The sequence below is a fragment of the Suncus etruscus genome, chromosome 16 (genome assembly GCF_024139225.1).
Source record: "Suncus etruscus isolate mSunEtr1 chromosome 16, mSunEtr1.pri.cur, whole genome shotgun sequence".
NCBI lineage: Eukaryota > Metazoa > Chordata > Mammalia > Eulipotyphla > Soricidae > Suncus > Suncus etruscus.
The window spans coordinates 72,766,968-72,781,905 of record NC_064863.1 but is presented as its reverse complement, the minus strand read 5'-3'; the positions used below and the strand labels follow the sequence as shown (position 1 = coordinate 72,781,905).

The 14,938-nt window shown below is 43.5% G+C and overlaps 1 protein-coding gene across 1 annotated transcript in view; it reads right to left on the bottom strand.

Moving 5' to 3' along the window:
* Window positions 1-14,938, bottom strand: part of GPAT3 (glycerol-3-phosphate acyltransferase 3) — a 70,292-nt gene that overhangs the window by 41,073 nt on the left and 14,281 nt on the right. The window contains exon 2 of the mRNA XM_049790265.1: window positions 14,767-14,836. Within this exon, the coding sequence (XP_049646222.1) occupies window positions 14,767-14,836 (70 nt within the window). The remainder of the gene's footprint in view (window positions 1-14,766; window positions 14,837-14,938) is intronic.

Genomic DNA, 14,938 nt, shown 5'->3' with positions numbered 1-14,938 from the left:
TTTTCAGGGGCTTCTCCCACTCTATGGTTGGGGTCATTCCAGCAATGTTCAATGGATCATGCTGGCCCCAACACATTTGAGAAGAGAAGAGGAAGGGGAAGAGGTAAGTGGCTTCCCAAGCAATGCTCAGGAGACAGGGGTCATTCCTAGCCAAACTGAGCCATCTAGGCCAGGGGGATGTAACTCTGTCATGGTTAAGTAGTATTGGAAGCCACCCAGGCCACACCTGACAGTGCTCAGAGATCAATCTTGAGGCCTTTGACATTCAAGGCATGTGTCCCTGAACCCTGAGCTACGGTCCCATCCTGGAAAATACTCACATCTCAACCTCAGATGCATATCTCAACCTTTTCAGAAGCCTGCATGCTTTCTTAAACATATCTCTCTCTCTCTTTCTCTCTTTCTCCCCTGAAATATTTCCCTACGTAAATTTATTAAATGAAACTTTTTGGGGGTTGTTTAGGGGGTCACACTTGACACGTGTATTCAGGACTTACTCTTGGCTCTGAGGTCAGAAATGAGATCTGCCAAAGCTGAGAATCAAACCCAGGCCAGAGATCAAACTCCTCACTATGAACAAGGCATGTTCTTTCCCTGCCGTTCTATCTCTCTGTATGGCCCCTAAATAAAACCCAAAATCAAACTATTTCACTACACACACACACACACTATTGTTTTTAAGGCCAGATACACATATACTCACTACTACTACTACTACTACTACTACTATTACTACTGTTTTTAAGGCCAGAGATATTGCACAGTCGAGAGAGCTTTGCCTTATAGTGCATGTGGGCAAGGTTCAATCCCCCACCACACACACGAAATAAGAAGAAAAAGAGGGACTGGAGCAATAGCCCAGTAGGTAGGACATTTGCAGTGCATGTGGCTGAACAAAGTTCTATCCCTGGCATTCCACATGGTCCCCCAAGCCTGCCAGGAGCTATTTCTGAACACAGAACCAGGAGTAATCCCTGAGCAGTAACTGGTGTGCCCCCCCCCCAAAAAAAAGAAGAAAAAGAACACACTATTAAAAACTCTTGAGTTTCAGAGCCAGAGAGATAGCACAGAGGTTAGGGTATTTTCCTTGCATGATGCTGACCCGGGTTCAATCCCCAGCATCCCACATGGTCTCCTGAGCCTACCAGGAATAATTTCTGAGTGCAGAACAAGGAATAACTCCAAGTGCTGCAAGGTATGGCCCAAAGACAACATAAATAAAAATTTAAAATTAAAATGTTCAATTTCCATGTTTAAGTTTCATTTTCATGGGCCGAAGGGATAGCATAACGGTAGGGTGTTTGTCTTGCACGAAGCCAATCCAGAACGGACAGTGGTTCGAATACCAGCATCCCATGTGGTCCCCCGTGCCAGAAGCAATTTCTAAGTGCTGAGTCAGGAGTGGTCCCTGAGCACCACCGAGTGTGACCACCTCCCGAAAAATACCAGTTTCATTTCCACACACTCAACAGACCAAGATTATATCTTGATCCAGGTCATCATTATCACGATCCCAAACAAGTACCTATTTTCTACTATGAAACTAATTCCAGGTCATGGAGACAACTGCAGCGAGTGCTTTGTATGCAGGAGTCCCAGGTTTATCCTAGGCACCATGGCCACTGCACACCATCAGAAATCGTTACCTCTAGTAGTACCAAAAATGAAACAAAACAACAGACCAATTCCATTTGTTCTGGGAATGTAGTTCAAGGTCAAGTCTTTGCCTAGCACATGTGAGGCCTATGTTACAATCCTGCCTCCAGAGGTGGAGAGGTGGAGGTGAGGAGAACTAATTTAATTTGCCAAACTAGAAACTCCAACTAAATGATTATTGGTCATACAGTAAATGACTATTGATCATACAGCAGGAAGGCAAGCAGGAAGTTAATTCCTGAGTGCAGAGCCAAGAGTAATCCCTGAACATTACTAAATGTGATCAAAATATAAGAGAGAGGGGCTGGGAAGGTGGCACTAGAGGTAAGGTGTCTGCCTTGCAAGCACTAGCGTAGGACGGAGTTCAATCCCCTGGCGTCCCATATGGTCCCCCCAAGCCAGGAGTGATTTCTGAACGCATAACTACGAGTAACCCCTGAGCATCAAATGGGTGTGGCCCAAACACCAAAAAAAAATTTTTTTTTAAATATATATAAGAGGGCCCGGAGAGATAGCACAGTGGTGTTTGCCTTGCAAGCAGCTGATCCAGGACCAAAGGTGGTTGGTTCGAATCCCGGTGTCCCATATGGTCCCCTGTGCCTGCCAGGAGCTATTTCTGAGCAGACAGCCAGGAGTAACCCCTGAGCACTGCCGGGTGTGGCCCAAAAACCAAAAAAATAAAATAAAATAAAATAAATATATATATATATGAGAGAGAGAGAGAGAGAGAGAGAGAGAGAGAGAGAGAGAGAGAGAGAGATGGGGCCAGAGAGATAGCATGGAGGTAAGGCATTTGCCTTTCATGCAGAAGGACAGTGGTTCAAATCCCGGCATCCATTATGGTCCCCCGAGCCTGCCAAGAGCGATTTCTGAGCTTAGAGCCAGGAGGAAACCCCTGAGCGCAGCCTACTGTGACCCAAAAAACAATATATATATTGTTTATATATATATATATTGTTATATATATATATATATATATATATATATATATGAAAGGAAAACTCTAGCTAAATAATCACTGATATTTTATTTGGCTGGGTTCTTGGCATTTTTATATTTGAGAAAAATAAGGCTATCATTGCCATAGCTGCCTCCAAGATTTTTTTTAATTATCAGTTAAAATTCTTCTCCTCCCTCAAAGATTAAGTACCACCCTCCTATATTTTCCATGTGCATCTTTCACTTATCTATATACATTTACATAAATCAAACCTACTTGTGGTACTAAGGTTTTGGGGGATTTGTTTTGTTTTGTTGTTGAATCACGCCCAGGATGCTTACTCCTGGCTCTGCACTCAGGTTCTCCTGGCAATGCATGGAGGACCATATAGGATGCCAGGGATTGAACCCGTTGTGCTACTAAAGGGACCAGAGCAATAACACAGTAAGTAGAGTATTTGCCTTGCATGCAACTAACCTGGGTTCAATCCCAGGCCAACAGCAAACAAATGTTTTTAACCAAATGTTACCATATACACTCACTCTTCTCAACATTAATGATAATTTTTTGACTTGCTTTGCTCCAAATAAATCCAGTTGACTGCTATCCAGTATAAATAAATCAACTTATACAACTATTTCCCTCCTAAGGGATGACTAGGTTGCCTCAACCTCTTCACTATTTGTAAACACTTGCTCCTTGTTTGACAGACTCTCTGAGAGAATAGGCAGGCTGAAAACTTGGAAAAAGAGAAATTGTGGGACCAGTTTACTAGGTCTCAACTTTGCTATGAATTACTAAATTGCTGTACAAAGTGATTGAACTATGCTTTCATTATTTTGCACTAAGACGAGTACAACTGACCAATCTTGGGATTTTGAAACAAACTAGCAAAGAAGTCAAAACCAGAGCCTTCTTCACCAGACCATTAATAAGGTGGGGGTGGTTGCCAGAAAGATAGGATAGCCATCGGGTAGGGCATTGCCTTGCACACAGCTGACCCACATTCAATCCCCATTTTTCCCATGTGGTCTCCCAAGCACTGCCAGGAATGATCATGAAGTGCAGAGCCAGGAGTAAGCCCTGAGCACCACTGCTCAGGTATGACACAAACCAATAGATAGATAAAGAGAGAGAGTTGGAGGACCATAGAATGCTCTCTGGGCTGAACAATGCTAAACAGGCAGGAAGCCAAGTTCATCTGATCCCTGACTCCACATCATACTGCCTGGAAAACCCCTAAGCTCAACGGCACCCCCAACACCAGAGTATGCCACACACACACCCAAAAAATGAAACAAACCAACAAGAGGGTAGCTGTAATTCAGTTCGATTCTTACACTGGCTGGGGAGAGCTGATATTGGGCCCCATGGTGTAGACTTTATCCTGTGAGAATTAGTCCCAACAGCCTCACCTAAGGCAGAGGTCAGATGTCACTCAATGAACCAGCTAGTGACTAAAGGGCCTTTATTGAGTTCTATTTTCTTGCTAGAGTGACTCATAAGAACTCAGAGAAACACTGTACCCACTGATTACTAGTTCTAACAGCAGCTTCACATCCTAGAGAGCAGCATGGAGTTGACGCCCAGGTCTAGGTATAGATGAGGGGTGCTTTCCCCCATCATGCCTCAATCCTCTCTAGGATTGAGAACCCCACAGAACCAAACAATGCACCAGCCCAAAAGCCCTCAGAAATGCCTCCAATTCACATTTTTGTTTGTTTGAGGGCTACACATGGTAGTACTCAGGGTTTACAGTGCTCAGGGATCACTCCTGGCAGGACTGGTTGAGCATATAAAAGGTAAGGGCATCCCTCCTTTAAGATAAAAGAATTATTCTTACTCAAAAAGTTTACACCAAGACAGCAGTATTAAATCAGCTTCACTCATCAAAACAGCCTGCCCAAGATAAAATGAACAGAGAACAAAAAAAAAAAAAAATCAGGTTCACTATAAGAATGCATCTTAAGGGCCGGAGAGATAGCATGGGAGGTAAGGCGTTTGCCTTTCATGCAGGAGGTCATCGGTTCGAATCCCGGCGTCCCATATGGTCCCCCGTGCCTGCCAGGAACAATTTCTGAGCCTGGAGCCAGGAATAATCCCTGAGCACTGCCGGGTGTGACCCAAAAACCACAAAAAAAAAAAAAAAAAAGAATGCATCTTAAGATGTGTATTCCTAAATATACATACAGGTAGTCTCCTCCATCACTTGTTTTCTTCAAATACCTCTTTTTTTTTAATCAGTTTTATTTGTTCTATTTTTATATATATACATATTTGCTGTATCCTCACCAGTTTTGGTGCTGCTTGGTACAAAAAAAAAAAAAGAAGAAAGAAAATGTCTTGCCTGGGATAAAAGCTCATATCAAAACCAGACCACAGAGACTGTAGCCTGTCATCCTTACACAGAATAGCACTAGCAATACAATATGACACCATATGCTTTTGTATAGGCACAGTAAAAAAGGGGAAACCATAGACACAGAAACAAGGTCTTATCTTCTAGGGATAAGAACTCACACTTTTTATAACACAGGGTCCCTCTCATCCTGAACATGTGTCATGTGGATAAAACTCAGTTTCCATGAGATTGGACAGTATTAGTTCAATCCCACACCCCAGAGCCCAGACGTAGAACTGATACAGCTCCCTACAACAACACCAGGAACTAAGCTCCGTTGAGAGATTTCTAACATCGTTCTGGCACCAACTTGTGCCAGTTTTGTTATGACAACGAAGACAACGAGGAAATGAAAACTTGATCTAAGACCAGGTTTTTCTATCACATCACCTAACAGTAAGTGGAAATCAGAAGATGTATCATCCTTTGAACTGTGAAAAATAAGAGCACTAACTACAGAAAACTGACTTTGACAACCGTGTCTGGGCAGAACTTACCTTGGGACCAATAAGGAAAACCCTACCCTAGGCTGTAGCCCAGGACTCTTGCAAAAATCAAGATTTCTTATTACAGAGGCCCAACTTTGACAACAGAGACTAAGCAGAACCTTTGGAACCATAATTTCCTAGACTTTGGCATAGGGACTGAGCAAAAACAAGAAGTACTTGTTACAGAAGACTGAACACAATAACAATGATGGAACAGAATCTCTAGAACTGTAAAGACTCTATCCTAGACCTTGTCCTATGACCTGCGCAAATACCAAGATCTCTAGCGACTGTGGCCTGATTTTCTCACCCACAACTGAGAGGAAAGTTTCCTGGCACCACAAAAAAGCCCTTGGAGTATGGTAATGAGTATGTATGGAGCAAGTGGTTGTTCCCATGATGGTATGCTTCAAAGGCGGGGAAACTCTGAATCTCTTAGGCCACAGGAATTCCTTTCTTCCCCAATACTTACTGTGCTTATGCAAAAATCAAAAAAAAAAAAAAAAAAGTGGGGGGAACACCAAACCCTGTTACTCCAGCACTCCCTCATTTTCTTGTTTTGTTTTGTTTTGTTTTGTTTATATTATTTTCATTCTCTTTTTTCTTCCACTTTATTTTTCTTTTTCACTCTTGTGGTTATTATTTGGTGACTTTTTTTGCTGGGTGCATTTTTTTTGGTAGTTGCTACCAAATCTTTTCTTCTCTTTTTTTTATCCTTTTTTATCTCCAACAGAATCACATAACTTGAGTCATTCAGCCTCATAAATTGAGGGGGGGGAAAGGATGATACAAGGACCAGTCATATGAACATATATTGGAAATAAAAAATGATCAGACTTGAACACCAAACCCAAAGTCAATGACAACAGAATAGATACCCAATCTACAACAAGCTGTAAAGTGGAGACCAGTTACACTAGTATTCTGGGGGGTAAAGGAGGGAGATATGGGATGCATGCTAGGAACAGGGGTGGAGGGAGGACAACACTGATGGTGGGAATGTCCCTCATTCATTGCCACTATGTACTGTAAATAATTCTGTGAAAGAGTTGTAATGCACTTTGGTCACAATAAAAATTTATTAAAATTTAAAAAAATAAGTTCTATATTTATGAAATTTATGTTTTAGATGTATATTTATTTCTAAGATTCACTCTTGATATGCTTCCACTGTTTACATTTGCCTATATAAAGGGCTTTAGAAAAAAGAAAAAAAAATCAGGTTCAGGGACCAGAGCGGTGGCGCAAGAGGTAAAGCACCTGCCTTGCCTGTGCTAGCCTAGGACGGACTGCGGTTGGATCCCCCAGCGTCCCATATGGTCCCCCAAGCCAGGAGCGATTTCCGAGTGCATAGCAAGGAGTAACCCCTGAGCATCACCGGATGTGGCAAAAGAAAAAAAAATCAGGTTCCTCAAATCTGTCACCAGAGAGTATTGCTCATTTCCTGTGAACTTGGGAAGTTGCATGCACTTTCCTGCAAGCAATGTGTACTATGCTGGTTACACACAAGATCAGGATCAGTCAGTCCTTATATAAAGAATTCTAAAAGTCAGGTCAGAGGCAGTGGTCGGCAACCTGGGTTCCCTCGAAATAGTTATCACACATCACATCAGAAATTCCTACTTAGGGGGCCAGAGATAGCACAGTAGCAGGGAATTTGCCTTGCATGCAGCTGATCCAGGACAGAAGGTGGTTTGAATCCCAGTGTTCCATATGGTCCCCCATGCCTGCCAGGAGCGATTTCTGAGCACAGAGCCAGGAGTAATCCCTGAGTGCCGCAGGGTATGACCCAAAAGAAAAAAGAAAAAGAAAAAAGAAATTCCTACTTAGCATTTTGTCCTATGTGGGCAGGGGAAGTCCCTTGGAGGGGTCAGCAACACAGGGCAAAAGAAAAGTGGGTTCAGGTCTTCAGAGTCAGCTGGGAGACACAGACTCAGCACTGAGGTCTTAGACTCACTTCAACTGATGTGGCCCAAATGACTCAGCCACTGTGGATGTAGGTTTGTAACTGAGTGTGACTCAGGCCTGAAGCAGGTTTCAAGTGCTGACCTTCAATCTGCCAGAGGACTTGGGTCCTGGTATCACAATGCAATTAGAGGCGATTCTCTGCAGTTATGAAAACAACATCATGAATTGCAATTACAATCAGCATTACCGGCTAATTGGAGATTGCTTGCGTTTTGTCCTGGAAAGTGGCAGAGTGCCAGAAGAGAGTGAAGCCAGTGGCTCCTAAGGGACACGAAGTCCCTGGCACTCTTTACTAAGGGGGTAAAAGTGAAAGTGGCTGCAATCTATCAAACTACATTGCAAGGGAGGCCCTACAAAACAGGGCTGTCCCAGAGCTGGGGTGGAGACAGCACTGGGACAAATGAGCTAGGACAAGCCCTTTTCTGGTTTGCTCCAGCCTTTTAGTTCATGGCAGCTAGGATAAAGGGGTTAGATATGCTCCACTAAGCCAAACACTACATGTAATACACTCCATTGAAAGGGTAGAGAAGATCCACTCCCATCTCCATTTTAACAATGAGGCCTCCTTAATCCCACAACAGGAAGGAGCCAGAGAATTTCTCAAAGAGATCCTAAAGAGATCTATTGGGGTGAGGGGGGATCATGCACCACTCAGTGGTGCTCAGGCCTTACTCCTAGCTCTGTGCACTCAGGTTTCACTCCTGGAGAACTTGGGTATCCATATAGGATGCTCGGGATTGAACCTGGGTTGGCTACATGCAACTCTGTATTATTGTTCCAGCCCCTCCCGAAGTGATATTACCCGGGCTAATATCTGAGCATAATAAAACAGAACAACAGTCTTGTTTTATTTTTATTTGGTGGTGTTCAGGGGAACACAAGGCCCTGGGACATCAAACCCTGCTCCCCTCCAAACCAAACTAACTCTTTGGAGATAGCTCCAAGGACTGTGGGCAAAGCAAGCCCACAGTCTTTGTAAAAGATGGCTAAAGACAACAATCTTTTTTTTTTTTTTTTTTTTTTGGTTTTTGGTTTTTGGGTCACATCCGGCAGCTCGGGCCCGGAGAGATAGCACAGCAGCGTTTGCCTTGCAAGCAGCCTATCCAGGACCAAAGGTAGTTGGTTCGAATCCTGGTGTCCCATATGGTCCCCTGTGCCTGCCAGGAGCTATTTCTGAGCAGATAGCCAGGAGTAACCCCTGAGCACCGACGGGTGTGGCCCAAAAACAAAAACAAGAACGAAAGTTTAGACAAAATAGAATACAAGAGGAATTTAAGGGGCCAGATAGCACAGCAGGTAGGGCAGTTGCCTTGCATGTGGCCCATCCAAGATAGACCCGGTTTTGATCTCCAGCATTCCATATGGTCCCCCAAGCCCGTCAGGAGTGATTTCTGAGTGCAGAACCAGGAGTAGGCCTGAGCGCTGTCACTATAACCCAACCCCACCTCCAAAAATTAGAGAGGAATTTAACTAGAGAGAGAGAAAGAGACTGGAAAAGTATTTTTCAAAGGCATTTTACCAAGTCACAGAGCAGCAGAAGAAGGTGTGGGGTAAAAACAAAAAATCAAAACAAAACAAAAAAAAAAAACAGCATCACCCCTTTCCCTCTCAAACTCCCCTGTCTCTGCCCATTAACACTAACTTCACCCATGTTGGCTGTGAGGTTGAGACATGACATTCCACGGGTAGAAGGCTGTGTGAATGCCCAGGGTTTCATCATTCTCTGGCAGTCCCCTGAGGTCATGGCACTACCTCCCCACAGACTCCTAGCATCCAGCTGATGAGCCCTTCAGGAATAGACTCACCCACAAAGGACACTAGCCACACAGGAGGAAGAGACAAGCATGCCGGGCTCTCCTGTGGCCTTCACAGAGATGGCAAAAGCCCAGAGCAAGCCACCATAGGACATCACACTGTCCTTTCTAAGCAGTGAGCACAGAGACCTATTGGGGTGTCTTTCTCAGAATAATGCTGCAATCAGCTTTAAATTCCCCCTGTGAACCATGCCAGAAGCATGTTCAATAATTACAACCATTCATGCCCAGCTCCACAGGATAAAAGGAAGAAAAGAGCTACTGGGAGTAAGGTCGAGGGACAGTGCAGTGAGCACCTCATCTGGTGGAGAAGGTACTGAGAAGGTAGCTCCTCAAACAGATCCAGAAATATGTGAGAAAGGCAAGGTCTTCCTCAGAAAGAGAAAGGAGCAGAGGAAACTCAAAAGTAAGACGCTCAAAGTTAGAGCAACAAACAGTTCAATAGGTAGAGTGTTTGTTTTGCATGTGTTCTACCCAGGTTTGATCTCTGGCATCCCATATAGTCCCCGAGCACCACCAGGAATAATAAAGGAGCAGATCCAGGAGTGATCTCTGAGCATCACTAGGTGTGGCCCAAAAGACAAAAATAGAAAATAAAAGAAAAAAGAAAAAGGCAAAAGTAGCAGGAGAACGGTCCCTTGTCAGGTGGAATTAAGAACTTTGGAAAGGCAATAAGGATCCTTCATTGCAATCCTATTTAAACTATATCTGGAGTCAAATGGGAAAGACAGTACAACAGGTAAGGCAGGAAGGGAAGGAGGAAGGAAGGAAAGAGTTCCTTTGAAAGAAACAGGACAAAATTTGTAGTGTCAGCCTTTTTTTTTTTTTAACCATTACCATTTTTATTTTCTCTTCCTATTCCCTTCTACTCTTTTCCTGGAGGTACCACAGAAAAGAAAAACAAAAGAAAAGAGAAAACTAGACAGAGGCCAGAGAGATGGTTCAGAAAACCAGGGCCCAGAGAGATAGCAAGCACTGTTTGCCTTGCAAGCAGCCAATCCAGGACCAAAAGTGGTTGGTTCGAATCCCGGTGTCCCATATGGTCCCCCATGCCTGCCAGGAGCTATTTCTGAGTAGACAGCCAGGAGTAACCCCTGAGCACCGCTGGGTGTTGCCCAAAAAAACAAAAAAAAAAAAAAAGAAAAGAAAACTGAGGCATGATCACATTGCAGGATGCCTATGTTTGATCTATGGCTTCCTGGGCACTCCTCTCCAGCACAGACCCAGCAGTAAGCCCCAAGAACTACCAGGTGTGACACTAAAATGAATAAAATAAAAAGTCAAGTGTAGGATTACAAACAAAATCTAACCACTGAAAATATTGACTCCTACTGGAGAGGGTAGTTGGAAACTTGCCTTGGCACCCCATATGGTCCCCTGAAGCCCATCAGGAGTACTGAATGGAGAGCCAGGAGTAAGCTCTGAGCTCCTCTCGGCCCAGTACTACCAGACATCCTCATGATCTGAGCTGACAATACACACACCATCACCATCCCATCTGCAGAATCCTAATTCTGGATCTAACAACTGACTCATCGAGTAAAGTGTAAAAATCAGCAACAATATTTATTCTCTCAAGACAAAGGAGATACATTTTAAAATGTACCCCTAAGACAGTAGTTCTCAAATAGTGTGGCACGCCCCCCCCCCTTGGGCTCGAGGCTCTGAAAAGGAGGGCGTGTTTGACCTCACCAAACACTGTCGTAACAAGCTAAGCCCCTTTTTTATGTCTCTGGAGCTGAGAGTTGCTGTGTCCTGCTTCAAACCCCGCTTTGAAAAGCTATGCATTGCAAAACGTGCTCATTGTAGCCATTAATCCAGACATCACCTCTGATTAAAAAATCAGCTCAAATTATTTTATATATTTTTGTTTTGCAGGTTAAAGTTTCTTTTAATAAAGATACTATTTACAATAGTCTGGATGGCGTGAAAAATGTTTTCTTCTTCCTAGGGGGCATGACAGAAAATAATCGAGAAGCACTGCCCTAGGGCGAGACATGGATCAACAGACTGAGCATGTGAGGTGAGGGAGGAAGAGTCAGCCCAGCAGCACAAGGCCTCTGATCTCTGATCTCAAGAGTTAACAAAAGCACTGCAGGGTGTGGCCTAAAAAACAAAACAAAAACCAACAATGTACCTTGAGTGGGATGTAGTAGGTCAGCAAAAGAGCTGGCCATATAGTCCCAAACAAGCAAACACAAAAACTAATGGGCTCCAGAGAAAGCTCAACAGGCTGGAATATTACTGTGCATGCAGGAGGCCCAACTTTGATCCCTGGCACTACCTGGCCATAGTCTCCCAGGCACCATCCAAAGCAGCACTGAGCCAGATTTGCCCCAAACCTGGGGGGTAGAGATATGTGTACCCTTAAAAATAAAAATGATGGACCCGGAGAGATAGCACAGTGGTGTTTGCCTTGCAAGCAGCCGATCCAGAACCAAAGGTGGTTGGTTCGAATCCCGGTGTCCCATATGGTCCCCTGTGCCTACCAGGAGCTATTTCTGAGCAGACAGCTAGGAGTAACCCCTGAACATCGCCGGGTGTGGCCCAAAAACCAAAATAAATAAATAAATAAATAAATAAAAAATAAAAATGAGGGCCGGAGAGATAGCATGAAGGTAAAGCATTTTCCTTGCATACAGAAGGTCGGTGGTTCAAATCCCGGCATCCTATGTGGTCCCCTGAGCCTGCCAGGAACGACTTCTTTTTTTTGGGGGGGTGGGGGGGGCACACCTGGCGGTGCTCAAGGGTTACTCCTGGCTGTCTGCTCAGAAATAGCTCCTGGCAGGCACGGGGGACCATATGGGACACCGGGATTCGAACCAACCACCTTTGGTCCTGGATCGGCTGCTTGCAAGGCAAACGCCGCTGTGCTATCTCTCCGGGCCCCAGGAACGACTTCTGAGCATAGAGCCAGGAGTAACCCCTGAGCACGGGCGAGTGTGACCCAAAAACCAAAAAATAAAAAAATATTAAATAAATAAAAATGAGATGTGCTATATCTTTTGGGAGAGGATATCTAGCAATGCAAAAATACCCAATCTTGGTAAATATGGCTTTGTATGAATAATAATATTTTGTGCTCAGATATGCACCATGGAGCATTACTGCCACTTTCTGACATCCAAAATAACACAAAAATACATGGGTTTTCATTCTAATACTTTGTTATTCTCCCAAAGCACGAAAATACAACATGTCAACAACTCATAGAAAATTCTGCTGAAGATCAATTCCTTCTACTCCAGTCATTTTTGGCTTTCTGACCCTCTCTAATCCCCATTTAGGTGGCTACAAAATTGTTTTAACAATTCTCTGACTTCTTTTTAATTCCACAGTCATTACTCCACCATTAATCCAGTGTTCTAAAACAATTCAAAAAAATTTTTTTGAGCCCAAGTAAAAGAGTTTATTGGGAGGAAGTAAAGCATGCAGGACTTCTAGGGCAAATGATTTAACTCACTTTCAATAAAAATAAAACAAGCCTCTTACCACCAGATACTTTTTCCTCACCAGGGTAGCTGTGGTATGTGGTCACTCCCAAACTCATTTCACAAGGTAGTTATTTTGTATTTTATTCATTACAAATGAGCCTTGAGCAGAAAAACACTATCTGTGAGGAACATACTTCAAAAACTACTCATGGGAACAAAATGGGAAACATAAATAATAGGCTTAACTCTCCTGTCATCAAATTAGCCAGCCTTCTGGGCTTTTGATTGTTTCGGGGTTGGGGTCAGACTTCACTGGGTGGTGCTGGAGCTCTAATCTATGCTCTGAGCTCTGAGGTCACTGGCCTCAGGCACTGTTCAAGGCACTATGTAGTGTGGGGAGTGAAACAAGCAAAGAACATTTTCCAATTCATTAGACCCCCTCTTCAGAACCTAACTATTTTCCAAATCTGTGATTAGATTTATTTTTTCCGGTTTGATTTAATTTGGAGGGCACACCCAAGATGCTCAGAGATTACTCCTGGCTCTGCATTCAGGAATTACTCCTGGCAGTGTTCTGAAGACCCTAGGAGATGCCAGGGATTAAACTCAGGTTGTTCATGTGCAAGGCTAACACCCTATCCACCATACTATCTCTCTGGTAGGATCTCTAAAACTGACACCAATATCAACAACAATGGAAAAAATAATGGGTAGCCACCTCTATGCTTTTAGAAATACCCTTGAGTCAGGAGATTGCTTAAAGATTTAATGTCTAAATCTTTAGATGTTTAAAGATACCTAAAGCATCTTCTGACATTTTTTTTTTTTTTTTTTTTTTTTTTTTTTTTTGTGGTTTTTGGGTCACACCCGGCAGTGCACAGGGGTTATTCCTGGCTCCAGGCTCAGAAATTGCTCCTGGCAGGCACGGGGGACCATATGGGGCGCCGGGATTCGAACCGATGACCTCCTGCATGAAAGGCAAATGCCTTACCTCCATGCTATCTCTCCGGCCCCGCATCTTCTGACATTTATGAGGGCCAATCTGGGGTCGGAGAGATAGCACAATGGTAGTACATGCAGCCATATGGTACCCCAGCCTGCCAGAGGTGATTTCTGAGTGTAGAACCAGGAGTAACACCTGAGCGCCATTGGGTGTGGCCCAAAAACCAATCAATCAATCAATCAATAAATAAATAAAGTTTTATGAGGGCCAACTTAGGCACCACAAAAAAGTATATCCAGGACCAGAACAATAGTTCCCATGATTTAACGAGATTTGATTCCCGGAACCCCATCTGCTCTGCTGAGCCCAGCAAGGAGTGATTCCTGACTGTAGAACCAAGAATAAGCCCTAAGCATTACCAAGTGTGGTCCCAAAATAAACCCCAAAAGTATAAATGATAACACCCTTATGAACAGAAAGATAAACTAGCATATTTTATCACCTTTACAGTGAAAACACATTCAAATGAGATGCTTCATTAGACTAAAGCGCATGCTTTGCATGTTATTAATCTTAGGTTTCAGCCCTGGTAACACAGGAGCCCCCCCACCAGCACTCCTGGAAGTGACAGCCCAGCACCAATACAAACGCAAACACAAACAAAAACTCATTCAAACGTCAAGCCACCACATGAATCTCATTTGATTTTCATTTGATTGATGACTTGTTCATTCCACTCTTCTCAAGGGAAGCTTATGCTCTCTCTTGAACACATACTGCCCCCACCCCACCCCACACACATCTTTCTTTCCTTCAGAAAAACTATCTTAGGGCACCAGAGAAAGAGTAAGTGGATAAATGTTTCCTTGCATGCAGCCAACCCATGTTTGATCCTGGCATCTCATATGGTCTTCAAGCACTGCCAGAATGATTCCTAAGTGCAGAGCCAAGAGTAACCCAGAGCATTGCCAGGCGTGGACCCAAATCAAAACTAAAATATGTATCTTGCATAAAAATAGAATTATAATTAGTCCAACCAAATGCACAACTCCATATATTTCAGGTTCAAACTTACAACTACCCAATTGTGGTATTTTAATAATCACAATGAACAAGACTTACCACCAGCAGAAGACGAGCTTTTGAGAACCGACTCCTTTTGGACTCCTTTTTCAATTCGTATTGTGGCCCACTGTTAAAAAAACAAGAATCATTCATTTATATTCTTCCATAATACAATGCTGACTCCTTAGCGTGCCTCTACAGAAATAAAATTAAACATTAGCTAGCCCTG